Source organism: Phyllostomus hastatus, unplaced genomic scaffold (assembly GCF_019186645.2).
Source record: "Phyllostomus hastatus isolate PE091 unplaced genomic scaffold, TTU_PhHast_1.1 phas_contig_58, whole genome shotgun sequence".
Taxonomy (NCBI): Eukaryota; Metazoa; Chordata; class Mammalia; order Chiroptera; family Phyllostomidae; genus Phyllostomus; species Phyllostomus hastatus.
In genome coordinates, this window is record NW_025333916.1 from 32,364,928 (window position 1) to 32,389,514 (window position 24,587).

General features: G+C 46.5%; 1 protein-coding gene across 2 annotated transcripts; it reads left to right on the top strand.

Annotated features, from left to right (window-relative positions):
- The first annotated feature begins 5,530 nt into the window (after positions 1–5,530).
- Positions 5,531–23,717, top strand: PDCD6 (programmed cell death 6). 2 transcript variants are annotated; one of them, XM_045848380.1, is made up of 6 exons: positions 5,531–5,742; positions 6,722–6,783; positions 14,929–14,973; positions 16,621–16,779; positions 20,640–20,749; positions 23,143–23,717. In XM_045848380.1, exons 1-6 carry the CDS (start codon positions 5,630–5,632, stop codon positions 23,239–23,241), a joined length of 588 nt encoding a protein of 195 aa, XP_045704336.1. In that variant the 5' UTR covers positions 5,531–5,629; the 3' UTR covers positions 23,242–23,717. The 2 variants fall into 2 exon arrangements, with proteins under 2 accessions (XP_045704336.1, XP_045704338.1); XM_045848382.1 differs by having other exon boundaries at positions 16,621–16,773.
- The last annotated feature ends 870 nt before the right edge of the window (positions 23,718–24,587 follow it).

Here is a 24,587-nt window from a genome sequence, read left to right on the forward strand (position 1 = left end):
CTCCACTGCTGCATGGACCTTCTCCCCTAGTGTAGACATCTGTGTTGTTTCCAGGTTACAGATGCCACAATGAATAACTGTGTGTGAAATTTTCTTTGCCAGTTTCTTTGTGGTAGAGTCCTAGGTTTAGAATTGCTGGGTCACTTTTTGTCAGATGTTGCCAAATTGTCTTTCCCACCAGCAATGTGTGAGAGTCCTGCTTTGCAAGAAATGTGATAGCAAGCTTCTGGGTGTTAACACTCACATAATGAGAAATTTTATCTTAGTATAGCTTTTCTTCTATTTTTTTCATTGTCATTGTTACCACTTTTTTGAGGTATAATCGGCAGAAGATAAACATATTCACCAACCCCAAATACCTATCTCCCTGTCTCTCCCCACCAGTACACAGGGAACCACTGATCTGTTTCCCATTCTTATAGGTTAGTTTGCATTCTCTACATTTTTCAAGGTGCTCCCTTATTTTAAAGTTTTTTATTTATTGATTTTTAGGGAAAAAGAGAAACATAGATTTGTTCCATTTATTTAATGCATTCTGTTGGTTGCTTGTATATGCCCTGACCAGAGATCAAACCCTCAACCTTGGCATATTGAGACGACACTAACCAACTGAGCTACCCGGCCAGGGCTAGGCATTCTCTACATTTTATGTAAGTGGAAACATACAGCATGTGATATCTCCTTTGGTTTCTCTACTTGGTGTGGTAATTGAGATTCATCCATGCCTTTGAGCCAGTAGTACACAAGCAAGGAGACTGGTCTGTTTCATGGGTTGAGAGCTACATCCAGGGTGTCAAAACTCCTTGCCCTACTCCAAGCCATACTTCTACCACCAAAGAAAGCCCTCAGGCATAGTTGCAGGTTCTCAGGGCAAGGGGCAAGGAGCTGCACAGATGTGGTGAGTGCTCAGGGACAGCATCAAGTGTCTGCAACCCAACCACAAATCCAGCTGTGACAGTCACACAAAGAAGACTTATTTCAAGTGGCTCTGAGTCTACAGCTTGAGGAAACTAGAATCTAACAACAAATAGAGCCACTAAGAGGTCTTACATTTCAATCAGTAATCTCATTATTGGTAGTAGTGTTGATATTTATCTTTTGAAATTGGGTAGTATAAGTTAATAGGTAATTATGTTGCTTAAGATTGAAATGTTAAAACTTAAGATATTTTTTACAAAAGAGGAAACATTCAAAATCAGAAAGGTGAAGACCCTATAATATTGTATAAACTATTCTTTGTTCTTCTAAAATATTCACATTTCCTAGTGCTGGCCTAGTAGCAGTGGACACCCCGAACACCTGGATTGTGGCCTGTGCACCATATCCCACTGCAAGAGACCAGGCCTCCTCGGATTCCTGATTCCTGGGCTGGGGGAGGGAATGTGTAAGATGAACCTAAGTAGTTTTCTAATTGAGAGCCAGGAAACCGTCAGAGACCACTAGGACCATGTCAGAGGATGCATGAGAGTCAGCAAACAATAATGATCGCATCAGACTGAAACACTGAATGTAAAGTGTCTAATGTGTAATATTGAATGTCTAGCCCTGGCTGCGAGAGCTCATTTCAGTGGTTTAGAGTGTTGTCTTGATACACCAAGGTTGCAGGTTTGCTCTCTGGTCAGGGCACAGATAAGAAGCAACCAATGAATGCATGAATAAGTGGAACAACAAATTGATGGTGCTCTCTCTTTCTCCCTAAAATAAGTAAATAAATAAATTTGTAACTGAACATATATTTTAAAAAAAGAAAAACAGCCAAAACTAAACAAAAACATAACTGGTTACTCTTGGAAATAACTAGGGCACCAACTCCTGACACTGAAAATAGACATTTAAAGGAAAATAAACAATCATTCTTCCTTTTCTCTACAAATTGCAACTCAGGATAACCTAGTTGATTAGGGAAAGTTCTTTACAGAGGAATTCCTATAAATAAATAAGGAATAATAGGATTTGAAGACCACCATTTAGCAATCCCTCATACAGTGGTTCTGGAACTGGAGTGCCACAGTAATCTCATTGAGAGATTGTTAAGGAATTCATGTCCAAGGGCCACACTTTGAAAACCATCTGCATGGACTGATGTGATCCAACAAACACGGAGGAGGTAATTTTCACGAGAAAACAGGGAGAAAAACAACTGACTACTGCAGACAGCTTCATCCCAACCAGCAGATATAATGAGAAAGTATAAGGCAGAGTATTTTGTAAACTAAGTCAAAGTGTTAATACAGGATTTTGAGCAACATTCAGGTATTAGGACAATGAATTAAAAGCACGGGTACCCCTAAAGCACAATAAGATAGCAAAAGGGCCAATTAGGATTCAAAGAAATAACTGTCATGGTTTTCTTGTCTGTCTCCTTTTGAGCCAGAAACCTTCAGCCTATTTTCCTGAGTATTTGAAGACCAAGAAAACCACCAGCATGGGTAGCCTGAAAGTGTAAGTTTCTATGGGACTCCTCTAGTTGAGCCATGGGACAGAATATTTCAAACCGGAAATATTCTGGAAATATTCTGGACAGAATATTTCAAACCGGAAATATAAAATGTGTTCAGTTTTTAAATGAACCCACCTGTACTAGGGGAATTGACAAACTAGACAAGTAAAAAAATATGAGTCAAGGTATAAAGAAAATAGAATAATGTCCAAAGAGATTATGTGGATAATTTCTAATATGGATTAAAAGAACCAAAAGATAAGACATATAGTAAAACATTCAGACTTGTACCACCATAGCAATAACCATAACCACATGGTTATTCACATTTAAGTTCATCAAAATTAAATTTAAAATTCCATTCCCAAGCTACCTTGATCCATTTTCAAGTGCTTAGTAGCTGCACGTGGCAAGTAGCTACCACGTTGGAGAGCATACAGAAAACAATTATCTTTACAGAAAGTTCTGTTGGCCAGTGCTAATGTAGACACTTGCTAGTATCTAAGAAAACAGCATATACTTGACGAATTGACCATTACTCAGTAAGAAGCCTGACAAAAAGTGGTAGGGCATATATTTTCATACTGAATTCTGACAACAATATAGGGAAGGAAGGGGAAGGCTGGGTGTGGTGGGCTCTGTCCCCTAGAATTCTACACCAGAGTCTATAAAAGGGAAAGTGACCAAAAAAGGAAAATCACCCATTGTGCAAGAGTCATAGTGCAGCTGATGGATGAGAAGACATAGATAAGCTGTCAGGTAAGGTGCACACAAAATTCGTCTTCCATTTGTTTAACATATTTATAGAGAACTAATTGTACACCAAAGACAGGATAAACAAGAGAGTGGGTTGTGGAAAGTGTTAGGAATTCCAGCATCCAGATAGAACCAATGTTTTGAAAAATTCTCAGGATAATAAAAGAGCCATTTCCCAATTAGCTCAGAGAAATTAGACTAAAAGGAAAGACTGGCCTGAGACTTGATACATTGTGTGGTAACGTTAATGTACAGAAGAAAGCAGTGTTGTCTTTCAGTTTATTTCTTCCTCCATCCAGGAGCACCATCTAAATGGAAAGTTTAGAACAGACCTGGTTTGGAGGGAACTGAATCCCGAGATAGGCGAGGAGATAGTGGCAAGCACATCAATACTTTAAATGACTGAGTCAGCAGGATCAGAGGCAGGAGATGATCTGCCTCCTTCTCTTGGCAGAAGGTGGTCTCCATTGTTGCTGTGCATCTTTGTAATGCCGTGAGAGGACCCCAGGCAACGCCCCTCATCAATGGCAATGGCTTGAAGGCTTGGTTGGGCCCTAGCAGTGCAGCATGGGTGTGCCACCCACATGCAGTGCTCAGAGTGCTCTCAGAGGAAGCCTCACAGAGCCAGAGGATCCTTGGAGATGGGGGGTGCAGTGAAGGGAGGGACTGAGCCTGCCTGGTTTGTGAGTGCACCAGGCCAGTCTGGTGAATCCTTTCTAAATGCATTTGTACATGTATATGGATGTACATGGGGCAGGGGTGAATTTTCTACAAACCTTTATTTCCTACTAATTAATCTCCCATTTAAGAGTCAGCCTTGCCACTACTGAGGTAATGCAGAGAAAAACAGTAAATTGCCCGTTTGATCTTAGGCCAGCTGTGGTTTTCTTATCAGCAAAATGTGGACCTTGGAACAATACCTTACAAGCAGGTGCTGATACGAGGATTACACGAAGTAACACTTAAACACTAGGACAGATTCTAGCTCATCATAAGCATCCAGTGAGTGATTCTTACCTTGAATGACTCGTTCCCCACCCCAAGAACTAAACAGAAAATAGAATGGGGCCCTTTGGGGCCCCAGAGATGATGTTGGCTGGGCCAGTCCAGGGTGGAGAATTGGCCAAGGGTTCGTGGAAACCAGTGTCACTGTGGAGAGAGGGAAGCAGGGGCCCTCTGCAGCCGTCGAGGTGTTTCTTGCTGCACACTGTACTAGAAAACTTACAAATTGGGTTGGAAAATCGTAGTTACTAACTTTGTAGAGATCTAAAGAACAAAATAGGAGCCAGAGATGGGATATAAAGGCGGATTTCAAAAACTACAGATCAAAGAGCTGTGGAAAAATCTAGATAGGACTGTTAAGTGATGTGAATACTTTATGAGGAGAAAACTAGAAATCACTTAATTCACCGGGGCCTTAAGAAAAAAATCCGAATGGCTGAAAAGGCTTGAGGATGAGTACCGCAGGTGAATGCCATGGTCTTCGAATAATTTAACTTCTTTGTAGACCTTGTGGGAACTCTCCAGAATGCGGCCCGGTGTTAAGTGGGGCAGAGGGTAACAGTTGGGAGAATGATCGCTGGTCCTATCTGCAGCTGTGCCCAGAGCGCTGAATAATGGATTCGTGTCCACAGGGAGCAAAGTCTCAGGTGCCTCCAATAAAAGGCCATGTCCTTGGCTCCCGTTCCTCCCACATTCTGGTAAGAAATGCTTCCCAGCTCTGAGAATGAAACAAGTCAGCGATCATTGAAGCAGGAATTTAAAAACCTGCGAAGCTGGAAGTCTGCGAATGCCCAGGATAAAACTGCCTCCGGACCTGGGCGGGAGGGGCGAGCTGGAGGACAGGAGGGGGACCTGAGTGCCCTTAAGAAGAGACCTCGCTAAAAACGCTCACAGTCGCGCGACCGTCCAAATGAGGGCGGTGTCTCTCACTGGGAAACGGGGACAGCCTGGCCGGGCGCCTGAAGGATCCCAGGTCCGCAAGCACTGAGAGCCTCTGGTGAGGCCCGGGAAAGGCGCGCTGGTGACGCGACGTGAGGAAGCAGGCTGGGACAGGGGCTGGAAAAACCCCAGACACGTCAAGGGTGTGCCAAGCGCATTCTTCCCCCGGTCACATTGCCTATCACGACTCTCTCGATACTTGAATTAAACGTGCGGGGGTGGAACTCCTTCCGGCACTCGCAACTCTCACCCAAGCTCGGCCGAGCTGACGCGGGCGGTACCCGAAGCCGGAAGCGGCAGACAGCACGGAAGCGGGGACGCAAAGGGATTGGCCACGTCAGGCCCCGTGACCTTCTAGGAGACACATATTTCCGGTTGCTTCTGGAAGTGGACTGAGCTCCAGGCCACGCCCCCAGCAGAGGCGGAAGTGCAGTTACCTTAAGGCGTTTAGTGTCGCCACCGACTCCCCAGCCTAGTCTCACCCCTGGGCCCATGGCCGCCTACCCGTACCGCCCGGGCCCCGGGGCCGGCCCCGGCCCGGTCCCCGGCCCAGCCGTGGGCGCGGCGCTGCCGGACCAGAGCTTCCTGTGGAACGTCTTTCAGAGGTGAGGTTCAGGGTGCGAGCACTTACGGGAGTCCGCCGGCCTCTGTTCCTCCAACCCTCAATCCCTGGCCTTTCCCCAGCCTGCACTCCGTCCTCCCAGCAGCTTCTCCACAGCCTCCTGCTTAATTTTCCCCCTTCGCCTCTCCCCGGCCTCGCTCGCTCCCACCACCCTCCCACCCCGGCCTTTCCCTAGTCTTCACTCTGGCCTGTCCCCGGTCTCTCCCTTCTCCTACTCTTTCTCCGTCCTTCTGGCCTCCTTCTCCAACTTCCCCCCACAACCCAGCCATTCCGAGGCCTCCGCTCTGCTCACTCTCCTTCCTCCCCTCCTGTCCCTGGTCCTACCCCCTTTTATCTCCGGGTCTTCCCAAGCGCCGGACCTCTCTGGAGGTATGGAGCCTGCGGTAGACGCCTTGCCTCCACCCGTCTCCCTAACAGCCAAAAACCCTTGGTTGAGGGGCGGGCTCTTGCTGCTCCGGAAGATTCTCCTGGCAATGATAGTTTTAGATAAAGAGAAACAAGACTCTGCCCCAGCGCTATTAAAATGCTAGCAGCCAGGAAAGAAGCTGGGACGTGATCGCTGCCGGGACAGGTGATCTTTACCTGAGGCCCTTCTGTCGGTGGCTGTGGTTCCAGTGAATAAATGGCGGAAACTTGGGTGACGCATGGCCAAGGAATGACATGAATGAGAAAATCTTTTATTGTTTGTGACAAGAGAGAACCTGGTGCAGGTGGAACTCAGGTGAAGGGAGAAACGAAGGAAAAGGCCTGGGAACGAATTTGGACTTCGGCAGGTGGAGTGCTTAGGATGAGGGAGTAGCCCCAGGTGTTTCCCTTGTCCCCAGCAGAACAAAGCGAAAGCTCCATGGGAAGAAGCATGCCAGAATTAATGTTGCGTGGTCGGTGGGGTTAAATGTTTGTGCTTGCATAGTTTGCTTTTGGTGCACTTCTAATCACCAGGTGAACTGGTCTTGATTTTGTAGGGTTGATAAAGACAGGAGCGGCGTGATATCCGACAATGAGCTTCAGCAAGCACTGTCCAACGGTGAGTGGGACTTGGCCATCAGGACTTCTAAACTGCAAGCCCGACCCCCCTGTACATCTGATTATTGGCACGTGCTGGAGGCGGTTCCGACTTATTTTGCCAAGTGGCCCTGTGTGTGTTGTTAATAATGCTGCTCAGAGTGCCTTGCGGAACAACTGTGTGGATCAGTGTGGGGAACTGCTGTTTGAGTGGAGCAGATTGGAGGTGTAGGTTTTAGGGAGGAATAGAAGTTTAGATTTGTACAGCAGATATCCTTCTGGTATCTTGAAGATCATTGAATTTCTTAGGTAACTGATCTTTGTGACCCTCCTGGAGAGGGCCACCAAGGTCCCAGTGACCACCAAATTGGGGGGGCGGGTGGTCTTGTCAGTGGCAGAATTAGAAGCATTCAGCCAAGGAAGAGGGTTATAGTTCTTGTGAGCGGTGTGTTACCGGCTCTCCGTGGAGTTGAGTTTTTCCAGCGTCAATCCACGTGATTAATCTATGGAAGTACTGTTAGAGATCTTTTACTTTATTAAATGTCCTGACAGTGTTATCCTTTTTTTAATCCCTCAGAAGCACTGTCCTTTCTGATTCTTGCCTTCCCACTAGAAATACGCTAGAAAGGGGATTGATTTTAAGATGTTATAAAGATGTTGAAAGACTCATTTTTACTAGTTTTTATTAGTGGCAAGCAGTTTGATGCTGTAGAAAGACTGGACTAGGGAGTGGAACAGACCAAGGGCGCACACCCTGCCTCCCAGTGCGGAAGATGGTGCTAAAGAAGGCAGCGCCCCTCACTGTTAGCACAACCAGGAACTCAGTGTTAGTGTATTTTATTGCCTCATGATTTGGATGAAGCTGCAGATTTGTATTTACATTAGTGCATTTACGTGATAGAAGAAGGGTGGATACCACTGACTTTATTTCCAGTCTTTAACATGTGTAGGCCACAGATGTTGGTGTACAACTTCACGTATGTTTATATAGATTATTTTCAGAAAATTTAGAAATTCTATTACTTCCATCTTGACGATTGTGTGTTCTTGATTCTTCTCTGATCATTATTAACCCCTTTTTATTTTTGGTCTGTGTCCCCAGTGCTTGAGTTACATCAGGGCAAGTAGAAGACAGGGTTGCCAGAAAGATGAAGGATGTCCAGAGCACCTGGAATCCAGCAGGCTACAATCTGGCAAATCCTGGCTTAAAACTTTGTAAATGTTAACCAAAACAGGTGATTTCTGTGACCAAAATAGATGATTTCTTCACATCATATGTTAATTGGCGGATGTTAAAGATGTTGGCCAGGACGGTGAGAGTGCCCCTCGCTCACTGTCTTTTCTTAGAGCTCTTTTCCAGCGAGGGAGGACTGATTCGCAGTCCACTTGGACATCTTTCTGTCCGTTTGCTGTTCAGTTTGGAGAATGCTGCCCGGGTTTAGGGTTTGTGTGAAACCTGTTCAGTTGGGAGTGGTGGTCGCATACTCTGAATCTGTCCACCTTGGGTGGGCTCAGGGGGTCAGCCTCCCTAAATCAAACCCAGGTTCTACCAGTTCTAGGAATGTGACCTTGAGCAGGGGCTTGACCTTTCTGGGTCTGTGTCCCACAGTTACCGGGATGGTAAATTGAGGAAGTGCATGTAGAGTTCTGGTGAGGGATAAGGAATAGTGGTGTTACTGCCACTGTTACTGGTCAAAGGACCGCCTTGAGTCTTTGATGGATTTTCTTTCCCTCATGACAGTGGTGATGATAGTCACCATCTAGGGAGCACACACTACACGTGGGCAGCATGCTGGGCACTTCGCAAACCTTGTCCCACAGTCAGCATTGTTGTTGGAGCCCCGCAGGTGCGAGTGGGGGACCCTCTGTTCTGACCTAAGGGTTAGGCTCCTGTGTCTTCACTAGAGGTTACGCTTGTTGTTGGAGCATATGGCTCTTTGCTCTGTCAGAACATAGTCTTGAACTCCACTGCTACTAAATCTCAACCAGGAGCCTGCTTGACTGCGAATTTTCAACAGAATTGTCCAAAGGATGATCGTTCCCCCCTTCTAAGGTGCTTAGAAATCAATATCTGTATTAACCCAGTGTGTATCAGGACCCATCTCACAGTGGCCCCTCTAGAGTTGCTTTTCTTGAATTGCCCTGTGGGATTCCCTCAGCTTTTATTGGAACCATTAAACTAGCCCCATGAAGCAGTCATTTAACCTGACAAAGGTGGCCTTGTGGTCACTGTGCCCTCTGGGGCAGCCTAGAGAAATGGCCATGTCACTCCTCCCTGGGAACGTGGTGCTTCTTGTGTATTTATCAGCTGTGATGATTGAGCTGTCTTGTATTTTACAAACACAATCTTTTAGGCAATTAGGTTTTTCTCTTCAAATTACCTGCTAAAAATTTAGTTAAATTCGTGGTTCATTGGTAACAAGAATTTAGCGTTTAGGAGGTAAGCTTCATGGATGTAGCCTCAGACTCCTCACTTTCTTCCTACTTTTCTCCAACATAATTAAAATTTACTTTCATGACTGACTGACTGTCTTTGCAAACTGCTTTTTAAAAAAATATTGATTTTTTTAAAGAGAGAGACAGGAAGAGGGGTGGGGAGAGACAACCGTTGATTTGTTGTTCCGCTTATTTATGCATTCATTGGTTGCTTCTTGTACATGCCCTGACTTGGACCCACAACCATGGCGTATCCAGACAGCACTCTAACCAACTGAAATACCCAGACAGGGCTTCATAAACTTCTTTCTGCAGAAAGGCAGGTGATTAACGAGTACAGGTTTCTAGTCCTTTCACAACGTCGCAGAGTAGGTGACGGTATTACCACCACTGCACTTGCCCTTTGTCGCTCTCACATGATAAAGTCAGGATTCGAATCCGGAAGTGTGCTGCTGGTGCACCTCCACGTCGCTGCTCATGTTCTGCCTCAGGTTTGCTCCTCAGTCAGGCTCTCGCTGACCCTGGTGCTTTCCTATCTGTCTCTTCACTTGGTGGCCAGATGCTTCTGGTGCCCTGCCGTGTCCCCCCCCAGCCTCGGATCTCTGTTCCTTCTGTCCAGAGTGCCGCCTCTCCTGTTGGTAAGACGGACTCCTCCTACACCACCACCCCTTCAAGCCCCTTTCGTCTCACGTTGGTGTGTGCCGCCCCTCCCTTTGGACAGCATTTGTTTCTTTGATGTGCTCCTTTCTCTTCACCTTCTGTAACCATTGTTGTAGCTGTCTCCTCCTGAACAAGGGCCAAGCTGCTTACTGGATAGACAGTGTCGGCTCATCTTGCTCCTTGAATTCCTGTAGCTGATATGGTTGACATTGCCTTCAGTTCTGATTTTTCTCCCGGGAATAGGCTTCTGTTTTCACATTAGAACTAGGTTATTGGTCTGTTTTAGGAAATTATTTTTAGTAGTTTGTTGCTGGTGAGAAACTGGAGCTACAGAACAGCATGGTCTTTATCTTCAGTTAGACCTGTGGTTTGGAGTGCTCTCTGTTTGAAGTCGAGCTGAGACCATCTTGGAAAAGGGCTTTTGTAGGTCGCACACACAGAGTCCTTTGTAGGAAAACCTCCAGAAATGACTGCTCTCAGGACGTGTGTGGCCAGTGGGTCTGAAAAGAGAAGGGACTGTTCTTGTGCCTTCATTTTAAAATAACTTGTCACAAACTGTCTTGACTTTTAGGTACTTATTTTTTTTACTTTCACACTATTTTTTGGAATTAAGGGAAGTTGACTTTTGCTCAAGCCTCTTTTTTTGTGCTTTAAGGTTTGCCTTAACATAAGATATTGGTGTATTTTGAGGAGGCATTTTTAGCTATATCTTAAAAAGTAATAATTCATATATTCTTTTAAAGGCATTTTTCTCAAAATAGAGTTCCTCTGTTTTGGGGATCCTGTATTTGAAAGAATGATAGAAGTGAGACCATGCAAGCAGACAGTCCCTGCAGTTGCATCCCTGTCTGGCCCAGTGTTGTGGGTGATGGTCTTTGTTGCCCAGATGTAGCAGAGGCAGTGAGGTTCACCTGCAACCCCCTTCTGCCTGTGTGCAGGTGAGGGCTGACTCAGCAGGCTAGGTTACTCAGAGCCTACACATTTCCAGAAAGGGCCTGTTGGATGACTGGCTGCCTCTGGAATGTTCTGACTAATAAAGAGTGTTTCGCACACTGAGAGCCTTAAGCGCATTGTGCCCATTTGCCTGGCAAATGTTACAGAGTTTGGTGCTAGCGAGCACCTGTCTTCCCTCTGGGCATCGGGAGCTTCAGTGACTGATCCCCAAGAGAAGCCCTGGGCTCCCTGGCTCAGGGGAGCTTCTCTGGTTGACAGCAAACACTTCACATGTGTCATGAGCCTGTCGCTGGAGGATCAAGCTTGTCCTGGGTGACTACATATGGCACGCTCTGGAAGCTGTGGAAGCTGTGCCCGGTCTCCCCAGACTTGTCCCAGTGCCTTTCCCTCTGCTGGTTTTACTTTCTGTCCTTTTGCTGTACCACACTGACCGTGAGTGTTGTCCTAGCTGGTTACACAGCCTGTCACATCTGCTCTTCCCAGAAACTTGCCCACCAGAGTTTCAGATAGAAACAAGGAAAGTTGGGATTGGGTGACTTGACTTTGCTGATAGGTTACTGCACGAGCCTGGGCACGTCACAGCGTTCCTGGCCTCAGTATCTTTGGGTGTAAAAACATGACAGCTGAAGTTGAGATCCTGTTCCCCCTCCAGCCGAGCCCATCTCCACCAGGTGCCGCCCTGCCTGGTCCAGAACTGCAAGACAATGTCATATCTACCCGAATGGAGTTTACAGTGTTAGCTGTTAGGCACTTCATTGTTTTAATTTTCATCAATGTTACTACTGCAGTGGTTGGATCCAGCGTTTCATAGAACTCATTCCTAGAAGGGGCATTTATCAGATAAAGGGTATAGGCATTGTTGTGCTGTTGGTCAGTATTCAGTTAGCTTTTCAGAAAGGCCATATTTCCAGTCATGGCTGTTGGAGGCTCTAACTGAAGATGACTGGTGAAATGTGGGATTTTGCTGAATCTAAAGAGGCACCAAAGTCCTCGCATATCCATGTGTTGAATGGCGTCCAGGGCCTGCGGCACTTCCACCCCCTCCCCACAGGTTCCCCTGGCAGAAAAGCCAGAAAGGCTGGGTTCTGCGTCTGCTGCAGGAAAGCACGCAGAGATTGCCAGTGATGATGGGAAGTCTTCCCCCCAAAAAAGATTCTAAGTACTTAGGTATTTCAACTGTACGTATGCAAGGAGTTGTGAAGACTAAACCCGTCACCATCACTAAAGTCTTTGTCAACCAAAATTTAAATTTGTGGTTAATAGGACATAATTTCAAGAAAGAAAACTCTTTGGAGAGTAAAAAGATGATATATTGGGTTGGCCAAAAAGTTCGTTTGGTTTTTTTTCCCCCATTAGATGGCTCTTACAGCGCTTAGTTTTCTTTAATTTCATCTGAAACAATTTTGTTAGATTGTATTGTGACAGCTGTCACAACAGTGTGTATTCTGAAAACTTAGCAAAATTGGTGAATTTTTATGTAGCCATTTTAATATTGAAGATAGAAGAAAATAGCAACATTTTCAGGATATTATGCTTTATTATTTCAGGAAATGTAAAAACGCAACTGAAACAAAAAAAATTCGTGCAATGTGTGGAGAAAGTGCTGTGACTGATCAAATGTGTCTAAGTGGTTTGTGAAGTTTTGTGCTGGAGGTTTCTTGCTGGACAGTGCTCCATGGTCAGGTAGACCAGTTGAAGTTGATAGCAATCAAATTGAGACATTAATTGAGAACAATTAATTAGCTTTATACCATGCAGGAGGTAGCCAACATACTCAAAACATCCAAATCAATAAAGTGATTGGTGAAAATGAAAAAAATGGGTTTTTATTTTACAGAAAAAAAAAACAAGGACTTTTTTTGGCCAACCCAGTATTATCGCAGAGCAAACTGAGACGGGAGCAGATACAAATTCCTGAAATCAATTGTGTGCTTGGACTTGAAGTGGAAAAACGCTAAAGCCCCCTATGGTGACTGACCACCCTGCAGACTGCAGCTTGTCCCATAAGCGTGCCATTCCTGCAGTGTTGCTTCAGGTGTTAGCACTGTTTCCAAATTATGGGTGAAAAGTTGTGTACTCAATTTACAGGGGAAAGAGTAGTGTTTCCAGGTTTTTTGTTTTGGGATTTTTTGGAGGGGGGGGCTCTTTGAGATATAGTTGAGACAATACAGTGAACATATATTTCTACATAGAAGTCTGACAGGTAATCTTTTGCACCCCGGTTGGTTCTGGTGTTTCTGGACACGTCGGTTACTGGAAAGAGCAAATGGGAATGTTCGAAGTCACGGCTGGCCCAGGAAACCTGGGAGAGGCTCGCTGGGGGTGAAGGGCTTGTGGAAAAAAACACTTGTAGGATATGGCCTTTGCCTCCAGCAAGCGCTGTCGAACATGCCTTACTGGCATTACAGTGTGTGTTCTTACAGAAAACTGTTTTATAAACTGTTTAGGTTTTCAGGCTGACACTGGGGCGCATTTATTTATTTTTTAAATATTTTATTTACTTTTAGAGAGGGGACGGGAAGGAGAGAGAGAGGGAGAGAAACATCAATGTGTGGTTGCCTCTTACACCCCCTTCCCTGCACCTGGCCTGCAACCCAGGTGTGTGCCCTGACTGCAAATTGAACTGGTGACTCTTTTGTTCGTAGGCCAGCACTCAGTCTACTGAGCCACACCAGCCAGGGCCGGTGCATTTAATGCTTAATATAACCAAAATGTAAAGTGTGCACATTGCGGCATTTCGGCTTCACTGTGGGTTGTTAAGCCTTGATGTTAAGCCTGGGAACCAGGCCACAGGACTGAGAGTCAGTTAGTTGCCTGTTGGCTGTTACTGCCCCCCTGGTTTCTGTGGAGAGTCAGGTCCCATTTGGGTAACAGGAAGGACAAGTGGATGTCCGGGGCCTTCCCCCATGTTCCAGGTCCCTCCATCATTGACTCCGCCCAGACCCTTCAGTTCCCAGGCTCCTCCAGCACTGCTGGGTCCCCCAGGCCTGCCTCTCTGGTCTGCGCTATCTGTGCACTCCACACCTACCCGTCGGGGCCCTTGGTCCTCACCACAAGAGGGCCTGTGTGCCGCCTTACTTAATTAGTTCACTTGGACTGCTTTTAACACTTGTTCCACCAAGTCATTCGCTGACAGCCCAGGGTCGATATGCGCAGTCGGGGTGGACTGACCGCTCAAGCTCTGCCCCGTCAGCTCAGTTCGGCCCACACGCAATTCATCTCCTTGGTCACTTAGTCCGAATCAGGTGGCAGGAACACGAAGGAAGGAAGAGACTCCAGTGAGGGCCTGTGGTTCCTGGCTTCTGGTCAGTGGGGGGGTTATCTTCTGTGAACCTCAGTTCTATGCATGGAGCCACTAAGGAGGAGGAAAGGGCCAGCAGTGAGCCCTTGGTGAAGGGTCTATGCATGGGTGAAGCAGTGATACTCCTGTGTGTGGAATTTTCCTGTAACATAGTTTTGCTTTTATACTGGTTTCCAACAATACTGACTTTTCCTAATGCCTTTATATACACACTCCTGCCCAACTCCCCCCAAAGGTCTGTGAAGCCTGCACAAAGGTGCTGTCCAGCGGTGATATGTGGCAGGCTTGGGTGGGGACATGTGAGCCGTTGCTTTCTTGGGAGGACCAGCCTTTTTGGAGTAATGACCGTTGCAAGGTGTTCTGAAGGGGTTAGTCAGAAGGCACGAGCAGAGCAGATGGATTTAATGTAGCTACCTGGAGTGTGGGGCACTCAGGGAAAGCTCCCTGAGGAAGCATTTCACCTGAGGCCTAAAGCGGGAGTGGGAGTTGGGTGGAGGATGTGCACGTGTTTGGGGGGATACACGTGAGGGTTAGAAGCCTGGACAAGCCCTGAGTTGGGTGGGTGTGGACTTGGGAGGTGCTCCAGGGCCCAGTGTCCCTGAGTGTGAGGTGTGGCCCCAGCAGACTCTCCAGCACACCACAGCTCAAAGGGCAGGGGGTAGGTCCCCGTGTGCCACCCAGAACTGAAACAGTTGTATGCATAGAATGGAAAATGGGCTGTTTTTATAGAAACGAGGGGTAGGCAAAAATACTGTTTTTCCTCTACATTAAAGGCATTTTCTGCTCTCTCTTACTTGAGTTCCTCTTTGTTTCCAGGCACCTGGACTCCATTTAATCCTGTGACTGTCAGGTCAATCATATGTAAGTAAGGGTGCTGGCATCCTGCCTTACTCTCCCAGAGCTCTTGTTAGATGTGGGCCTTCGTCCTGCCCTTCTGTGCCCAGACGGATTCTTTCCTTTAGTCCTTGCCTGAGGATGGGTTTATTGATTGTAGAGAGGAAGGAAGGAAGAGAGTGAGAGAATCAGAGTAACACCTATTGGTTGCCTTCCATACACGCACTGACTGGGGATTGAACCCAAAAACTAGGTTTGTGTTCAGACCGGGGATCGAACCAGCAACCTTTTTGATAAACGGGATGATGCTCCAACCAACCGAGTCACCTGGCTAGGGCTGATTCTTTACTGTGAGTGTACATCTGATCTGCCCTTTCAGTTGCCCACCTGAAGGTTTCTTGTATACACTGGACTGCATGCTGCACGCACAGGCCTTACCCTGTGTGACCTCAGACTTGAGGAATCCCCTGGTTTTTATTACATGGAACTTCACTGAATGTAATGTGCTTCTGACCAGACCAGGAGCACTCATGCTCTACAGGCTTACATTAATCTCCTTAGCTGAAGAGACACCAAATGACTTATCATTTTCCTTATGGCATTGATTCAGACCCAGTTTTTATATACATGTATTTTAGCCATTTTGCAATTTTATGTAAATACAGGTTTAGGTTCTTTTGTATGTGGACCTGGAATTGGGCTGATTTTTTTTTTTTAATGAAAGGCAGGTCTTACTAAGGAAACATTAAAGCCAGTAGAGTCTCTCCTTGGCTGGTGTGGCTCAGTGGGTTGAGTGCCAGCCTGTGAACCAAAAGATTGCCAGTTCGATTCCCAGTGAGGGCACATGCCTAGATGTGGGCCAGGACCCTAGTTGGGGGCATTCAAGAGAGAACCCATCGATGTTTCTCTCAGACATCCATGTTTCTCTCCCTCTCTTTGACCCTCCCATCCCTGCTCTCTAAAAAACAAATAAAAACTTTTAAAAATAACAGTGAAGCCAGTACATTGCAGGGGTGCCCAATCTGTGACCTGTGGGCCGAATGCAGCCCAGAATGGCTATGATTGCGACCCAACACAAAATCGTAAATTTACTTAAACAGTATGAGATTTTCTGTTGATTACATGCTGCAATGTATTTAATGTGTGGCCCAAAACAACTTTTCTTCTTCCAGGGTGCCCCAGAGACACCAAAGGGTTGGACACCCCTGATGGAGTCTCTTTCTCATTGAAGTAGCCTCCTCTGGAGTGTGTCAGTCCTGGGGAGTGGAGGGGTCCCCGGGCTCTAGGCCCAGAACTAGGAGCTGGGAATAAGGGACACTTAGCTCTGGTGTCTTCCTGGCAACGCAAGACCGCCAGTGGTTGCGCTTCTGTAGAACCTGCTTCAGTGTGAAGTATTCTTTTTATTGTGACTCTAATAGTGTGTTTTGCTTGCACTTTCCTTTTCATGGGGATGGTATCTCTGCCCCTCCCCAGCAGAGGTAATCTTGCCCCTGACTCAGCCAATAAGCATGATTAGCAGCAACACTTGGGGATTCACTGGCTGAGCGCCATGCTGGGCTCAGAGGTACCCAGGTCTGCTGGATATGTGGGGAGGTGGCTGCTGGGGCTGTGTTTCTTGGTGAATAGCGTTGAGATTCCATTCACTGCCACCACTCACACTCCTTTTCCTCTTAGCAATGTTTGACCGCGAGAACAAGGCTGGCGTGAACTTCAATGAGTTCACAGGCGTCTGGAAGTACATCACAGACTGGCAAAACGTCTTCCGCACCTACGACAGGGACAATTCGGGGATGATTGACAAGAATGAGCTCAAGCAAGCCCTCTCAGGTTTTGGTAATTCATTTACCTTGATTGTGTAGCATGTTTCATTTTGGAACCTAGGTACCATTAAAGTGCTTTTTACTTTGTTTAACTTAACTGATTTTTTAACCCAGTCTATGTGAATTTTTTGTTTACATCGTAACAGATTTATATTTTGATGTTATTGGAGACACATGCAGTTTTGTTAATGCATTTTTTTCATCCAAAATGAGATAAGGGCTATGCAATCGTTTATCTTTTGTGAATTGGAATGACATCACAAGCACATTGAGAATGTGGCTTTGAAGCAATCTGCAGTGAATAAGTGGAAAAAAAACAGTGTAGGGCAGCTTATATTTCATGATACATCAAAATGCACGGGAAGATGACACAATACACATAAGAGATGATTCTCTAAGCTGCAGTGCACACTGTGGGCCTCGGGCAGGGCGTCAGAGTCAGTAAGAGCTCCCATTCTCAAGTGCATGTCAGCGTGTGTGCGTGCAGTGTGGTCAGGAGTGCACACATGGTACCTTTCCAGAGGGGCCAGCGGGCCTTCCGATACCAAGGAATGGGTCTGAGAGGAAGTTGTGATTTTTTTTTAAAAGAGGAAAAACCAAAATGTTGACGGACTTGTTCAAGGTTGAAGTTACACTGAGATTCTAATTTGGGTCAGTTTTATTCAGCCCTGTGTTCACTGGGCCCCCATGACAAAACCCCTTCTATGTTTTTCTTAAAAGGCTGCTTATAAATGCCTCTTAGAAAAAATAAGAAAAGTTAGATTATAATGTACTGTTTTCTGGGTATTTTAAGTTTTAATAGTATAAACTACGTTTCAGTTCTTGTGGTTGTTAATATGGTCTTGCCGTCTCCATTTTTCTCTGATCATGTGCTTTATGGCTGTCTTCTCTTTCCGTCAGTTTTTCTTTTCCTTGTCTTATGAACTCAGACATAGTATCTGTCAGGTGGAGGCCGTGGGATTGTACAGGAAGTCTGTGTGGTCAGTTTGTGCAGGACGTGGATCTCGGGTTCTCTGAGTTGGAACTCGGAACGCTACTGACCTTGTTCTTCCCTTAGGTAGGGGACCTGGTGGGGGTCCGAGGGGAGTCTGGGAGGGAAGGAGCCCGGGGCCTGGCCAGGATGGGAAGCACTTGGGAGGGAGGAGCCCAGATCCTGTGAATGATTTCCAGTCAAGTGACCTCAGGTGTCACGGGTCGCAGAACACAGCATTATCTAACCTCGAGAGGCCCAGGGCCCTCTTTTTTTACTTGGTGCTGTGAACACCGTGTCCTTGGAGCTCATGGTGGAAACGCCTGTGTGGAGCGTGATGACCTGGAACCCTTGGGCCTCCCAGTACCGGTCAGACCCAGCACTGCTGCAGCGATGGCGCAGCCGTGCAGGTCAGGCAGGGACGCTGCATGGTCAGGAGCTGGCAGGCCCCTCACACCTCAGTGCTGAGATGTTTCCTGTCGTGGCTTCCGACCTTTTTCTGGAAAAAGTAAATAATCTTTTGCAGTGTTTCTTCATTTATTCTAAAAAGTTTCTTCCTGTGATTGGTTCTTGATTTTCCAGGGCTTTTCTGAAGCCTTGTTTTCTGTGCAAGGAACATTGTCATCCTTTCCCTGTATTGATTATTTTGGAAGATTTTCATAGTATTAGGAAATGTGCCGCAAAAGCAAGACGTTCCGTTCAGTTTTGACCCCTAAGAACAGATATCTTGCCTCTGGTAAGCAAGGGCTAACTTCAGCCCAGCAGATGCATGAGGGGGTCTGGGGCATTGAGCCCTAAGGGGCCCTCTGACCTTTGTCAGCTCCGTGCTGTTGTCTCAGGCCAGCCCTGGCAGCGCTGTGTGACTGACTGGCACACGTGTTGGATTTGATAGTCCATTGGTTTTTAAACTTTTATTAATATGTGCTGTGTGCCACGCACAGAGACCTAGATGTGAGAAGGTGCATGAGGCACACCCTCACTGATGGCAGCCTGGTGGCCACAGGCCACAGCCCCTCAGGTGGAGTTGACTCAGGCAGTACAGGGCCTGGCGCAGCTCCACACCCAGCTCTCCTTTCTTCCACCTGGGCCCCGTCGGCTGCTGAGCCAGGGTGATGTTTATTATGAAAACTTGCTGAAATGTAATGAACCTCTATTTACTCATAACTCATTTTCAACTGTTTTTGCTGCATTCGCTTTGTCTCCTTTTTATTCAGAAGCAGAAAGGTGCTTATCTACAGGTTGGGGTATGACCCTGTGGCCAGCACGCCAGTTTTAAAGGGCAGCCAGTCCCAGCCAGGGCTCTAAACTGTGGGGGCCACAACAGAGGGCACCTCCTTTTATTATTGCTACTTGGATTTTTACTGAAAAGACCTGGTAGAGAAGTGGCTGCTCCCAGATTTTGGCCTCTCAGATAAATACTCTTCTTTCTATGGTTTTTCCACCATTTATTTTTCTGGTCTGATTTTCTTCGCTTTTGTTTTCCTGGCAATGGTATTGAGATCCAGGGTCACTGGAAGTTAGTGCCAGGGGCAATACAAGCTGCTTCCAGTTGTCTGTAGATTGTGGAGATACTGTGTCATCACTCCCTCGTCTGTCCTTTCCCATTCTGGGCAGGAGGCTATTGCACCCGTATGGGCATGGCCTCGTCCTGGTGTCCCAAGCCCAGCCCTCACCAGCCTGGGTCTCTGTCTTACCTGACCACAGGCACAGGTGCTGGTGTGAGGAGATGAGAATCATAGGGGCCAGGAGGAGTGACAACCATCCAGGACCTGCTGTCTCTTTCTAAGTCAGGCATCCTGTCTTCTACTGAGCTTGCAGGGAGGGGCACCTGAATTTAAGTCATAGAGACGTGCGAAGCACGCTGGCCACTCAAGAAGGTACCATCACGTTTGCATGTTTAAGTCTTTTTTAGTGAAGTGTTAAGTGTTCATACAGGTAATTAACTGTGACATTCACTCAGACAGTATGGTGTGCATTTCCTTGCAAAGACTGCAACAAGACTGAAAACCAGTAAAAATATTTTGGCACCTGGATCTTGTCTCCTGACTAAGTAAGGATACCTTGGTCACACAGGTAGTGGGATTCAGAGGGGAGGAAGGGGAAGGAAGCAGGTGTCTTCATTTAGTTGGCCCACAAGGTTGTCCCACACATGAGGGACTGCGTTCACACATCTTCAGACCCATCTTCCTGCTGGAGATCTTTTCAAGACACGCCTAGTAAATTGAAAATGGAATCAGTGACTCTTTGCCATAACATTTTTTGAACCTGTAGTGGTTCTGAACTTTGTGAGGCTCTCTTACTCCTTGCAATGTTTAATTTCCTAGTCAGTTCATTTCTGTGGGGGAGATATCTATCAATTAATCTGTTTCCTCCTTAGGTTTACATTTTGTTGAACCAGAAAATGTCAGTGATATTTTATCTTTCAAAACATTCTCTAGTAATGAGTAACCCAGGGCAGCTGAACCATTCAGAACTTTCACATCTAGATTAATAAATGTAATAAAATCTATCAATAAAGGAGTTTTTTAAATGAGCACCCCATTGCATTCAAGAAACTTGGCCTGGGTACCTTGCAGGGTGGTCTGTGGTGGGGCCACCCAGTGGACTGCGGGTACAGTGTGAGCTAGTGAGTTCACGGGGTCCTTCAGCTCATGGTGCGGTCCAGCCTCCGGTTTCTCCTCACCCTCCGGGAAGACACTCCGCCTGTCAGCAGTGGTCACTGCCGAGTGACTCACGTAGGTTAGAGTGCATTTGAATGAATGTGCACCATGTGTTCCCCCCAGCCCAGAGCATTTATTACCAGCTGTGGTAAGCGTCGTGGTCTGTTGGGAAGGAGGGCGCGTGTGGTGCTGAAGCAAACACCTGCCCTCCTGGCACTGTATTTACTCTGCTTCCTTTTCAAGGCTACCGGCTCTCTGACCAGTTTCACGACATCCTCATTCGAAAATTTGACAGACAAGGACGGGGACAGATCGCCTTTGATGACTTCATCCAGGGCTGCATTGTCTTGCAGGTAACTGGGCTCCCCAGAGGAAAAAGGAAATAGCAATCTGGACGCTGTGGTAAAGTGGGGTCAGGCATATGTAATACTAGTTCCTGAAGCTTCTGAAAGTTATTCTTTCCTCTGGAGAAGTAACTCTTCTTTCTGTTACTCAGAGGGGTAAACAGTAGTGCTTTCTCTCCCTGGAAATATTATAGAGTAGTCCATTTGGAAGGATGGTTTTCTTTCCCCATATCCAGCGGGTTGCTTACCTGTATACTCTACTATTTTCGTTGTGTTTTTATTCTGAGTAAATGGGCAGATTTTCCATGTGGTCTTCCTGCTGCCCTGCCTTCCTGTGTGAGGTGAGCTCCAAATCCCCATCCTGGGTCCGGAGCCCACAGGTCCTTGTGCGGGTGTTGGTGCCATTCCCGCCAGTATCTGGTGGAGCTCAGGTCCCGCTGAACCCTGTACGCCCTGTTCCCGCACAGGTTTCTGAGATGCCTGTCCTACGGCAAAAAAATTAGCAGTAGCAGAGACAACAGTAAAATGAACCCATGTGCCTGTCACTCAGACTCAACCATTTTTACTCGTGGTCAGTGAATTATAACAACTCTGTAACCTCCTCCCCCATTATTCTGAAGCAGATTCCACTTATGGAAGAGAATGTTTTTTCCATCAATATTTTAGCAGAGCCCATCTCTAGAAGATAAGTGCTAGCAACTTGAATCCAAGTAGAGGTTCCCTTTTGTCAGCTTTAAAACTCACTGAAGATGTGAACAGTATGAGGTTTCTAAATCTAATGTGGAATTTTTAAAAACTTTCTCAGATTTTTTTTTTTCTTGTTAAAATGATAGGTCATTAAAAGTGAAGTTTCTGATTTCCCTTCCAGTGAATCTGGTGGGTCATTGTCTCTCCAGATCCAGGCCTGTTAACTCTGAAGCTTCAGATATCTGAGATGCGAGACCTTGACCTCCTCTGTCTCTCAGGGTCTGGTGAGGTTGAGTTACAGGTTGGCAGTGCTTGAACACACCAGAAAAAGGTGCGGTGTAAAAATCTCATTAGGATCTGTGTCTGATTTGCTTAGGATTTTCATTTGAGATGATTCCATAAGTAAACATATGATTCTTATTTTTCTGCCTAAGCAAAGGTTACTGCATATATGCTCAGCAGCTGAGGTAATGTGATAAATCCCCTGAGAAGCTCCCCCTAGGCTGAGAACAGGCCAGCCACTGCCTCCAGGCAGGCCTCCAGAAGCTGTGCTTTGGGCCTGATTGCCATTTCCTAGTCCCACCCACATTTCGAGAATGACCCTAAATGCTGGACAGAGGTGGGGAATTGGAAAGAAGAGCTGTAGGCCACAAGTAAAAAGCCCTAAAAAATGTTTGTTTTCCTTCATCTCTTTTCCAAAAAGAAAAAAGCTTTTCAAAAATTGTTTCTGACAAAAAACAAAACAAAACAAAAACCATGAAAACTTGTAGAGCCCTGACCAGTGTGGCTTATTTGGTTGGGCATCGTCCTGCAGAGTGAAGAGTCGCCAGGTGATTCCCAGTCAGGGCACATGCCTTGGTTGCAAGTTCAGTCCCTGGTCAAGGTGTGTACAAGAGGCAGCTGATTGATGTTTCTCACATAGATGTTTTTCTCCCTCTCTCCCTCCCTTCCCCTCTAAAAATAAATAAAATCTTTTTTAAAACCTTGTAGAAATCTTGGAAAAATACAATTAAAACATAAAAAAGATTACCCATTGTTCTTCAAACCAGAGTTAAGTGCTGCTGGTGGTTTCTGTTGTTTTGCTCACATGCCGGAATGCTCCTCGCTGACACCCAGGGGATGGTCCCCTGTGTCAGGCCCTGTTTGTAGTAGCCAGTTCCTTGCCCCGGCTCTGAAGGGACAACAGGTAGAGCCCCGGGGAGACTAGGGCATGCACAGCCCACGTGGCCAGGCCCCAGCCTTTCTCCGGGCCCTGCTCTGGGCAGCTGGCTGGCCACCAAGGTCACGATGAACCCAGGCTTTGATTTCTTCTCGGCATTATGGTTCTTCAGGACTGATTGTGGTTGCTTGCTCTGTCGTCTGGGATGGGCCTTTCCTGACTGTTCCTGCTGTTGGGTACCATCTCCTTTCTGCTTTTGAATGGTCAGACTTGGGGTGGGAGATCGGCAGACAGGAGAACACGGCAGGCAGGATAGATCCTGAACTGTGGCGAGGAGACTCGCCCTTCCATGCTGTGTGCTGAGCATCACCTGCTGGGGGAGGCCTGGCTTGGGAAGTGGGCAGGAACCCCCACCGTGCTCGCACTGGTCTCTGTCACAGAGTGTGGAGACATGGATGCTTCCAAACTGGGCTTGCAAATGTCTTTCTGCCAAATTCATTTTGTTCCTTCTGTTTAATATCAAGATCTAAATGCCTGTGTTTTTTTTCCCCCCCAGAGGTTGACGGACATATTCAGACGCTATGATACAGATCAGGACGGCTGGATTCAGGTGTCATATGAACAGTACCTCTCCATGGTCTTCAGCATCGTATAACACTGGCCTTTTACAAATAGCAACGTGACTTGCGGGAAAAAAAGACTGAAAATGCCAAATCTCTTACATTTAACAAAACGGAGCATGGATGCAGTAGCTGCTGTTCTTCCTTTAGATTTTGTATAATTCATATTTGGGGACCCAACTGTACATATGTGGATAAGCTGATTAACATTTTTGCCGTTGTAACAATAGTCATGTTGTTATTCACACACAGGCATTTGATTTGGGACTGTTTGTGCCATGAGGTAAGATATAATAATGAATGGTTCAGGTACTCTGCATGTAAAACATTCATCATGTGCTTTGCTGTATAGCTCTGATTCTACAGTGGGAAAACTTTTATTAGCCAATAGGAATTTTAAAATTATACAGAACTTGCACAGAAGGCTTTTCATGTGCCTTACTTTTTAATAAAAGGGTTTATTGTATTTATTTGAATAAGCAGCATAAGCAATAAAGCAATGTGCCCCTTGTCCTGGTCCATCTCTGACGTGCTCGTGAGGGAAGCCTGGAGGGGTTTGGGACACCTCCAGCTGTCCACACAATTCGCTTATGGAAATGCCTCGATCCCATCGGTCCTGTTCCAGGGGTTTGTCTGAATTTCAGAGGACTACTTTGGACATACACATCCCAGTGTAGTGTAGAGGCAGGTTTTGGTCATTCACTCTGAACTCTGTCATGGTCTGCTGCCGAGTTTTCAAACAGGAAAGTAAAGTGGGTGAGTGGTCAGTCACACAGGGAATCACCTTGAGCTGTCTCTGCCCCTCCCGCTTTACCACTTGAACTGCTTCCCCAAACCAGAACTGGTGGAGGTGGGGGGCGGGTTCTGAGGATTTCCACTCTTGTGCATATTGGATGCCTCTTTGGATGTTGACACACTTATGACACAGCACCAGCACAGGACCCTGAGTTCCGCTTTAGTGAGGTCAGTCTCCTGACCCCAAACCCTAAAATTGCAACTATATCGCAGGTTCGATTCCCAGTCAGAGTACATGCCTGGGTTGCAGGCCATGACCCTCAGCAATCGCACATTGATGTTTTTCTATCTCCCTCCCTTCCCTCTCTAAAAATAAATAAAATCTTTAAAAAAAATTGCAACTACAAGCAGTCTTCTGACCCCCAGGCCCGAAGCTGCAGATGCCATGAGGCCTTCAGGCCCAAGAATCAGCTTCCTGAGTCCCAACATCCAGGTGCTCAGGTGACCTCCCAGGTCCTCTTGGACACATCGGACTCTGTCTTCCATCTACCGAGTCCCACACTCCCTGCACCGGGCCTCCCTATCCCCATTCCCGTGCCACACACCGTGGCTATTAGAGGTGCCTGTGGAGACACCACTCCATTTC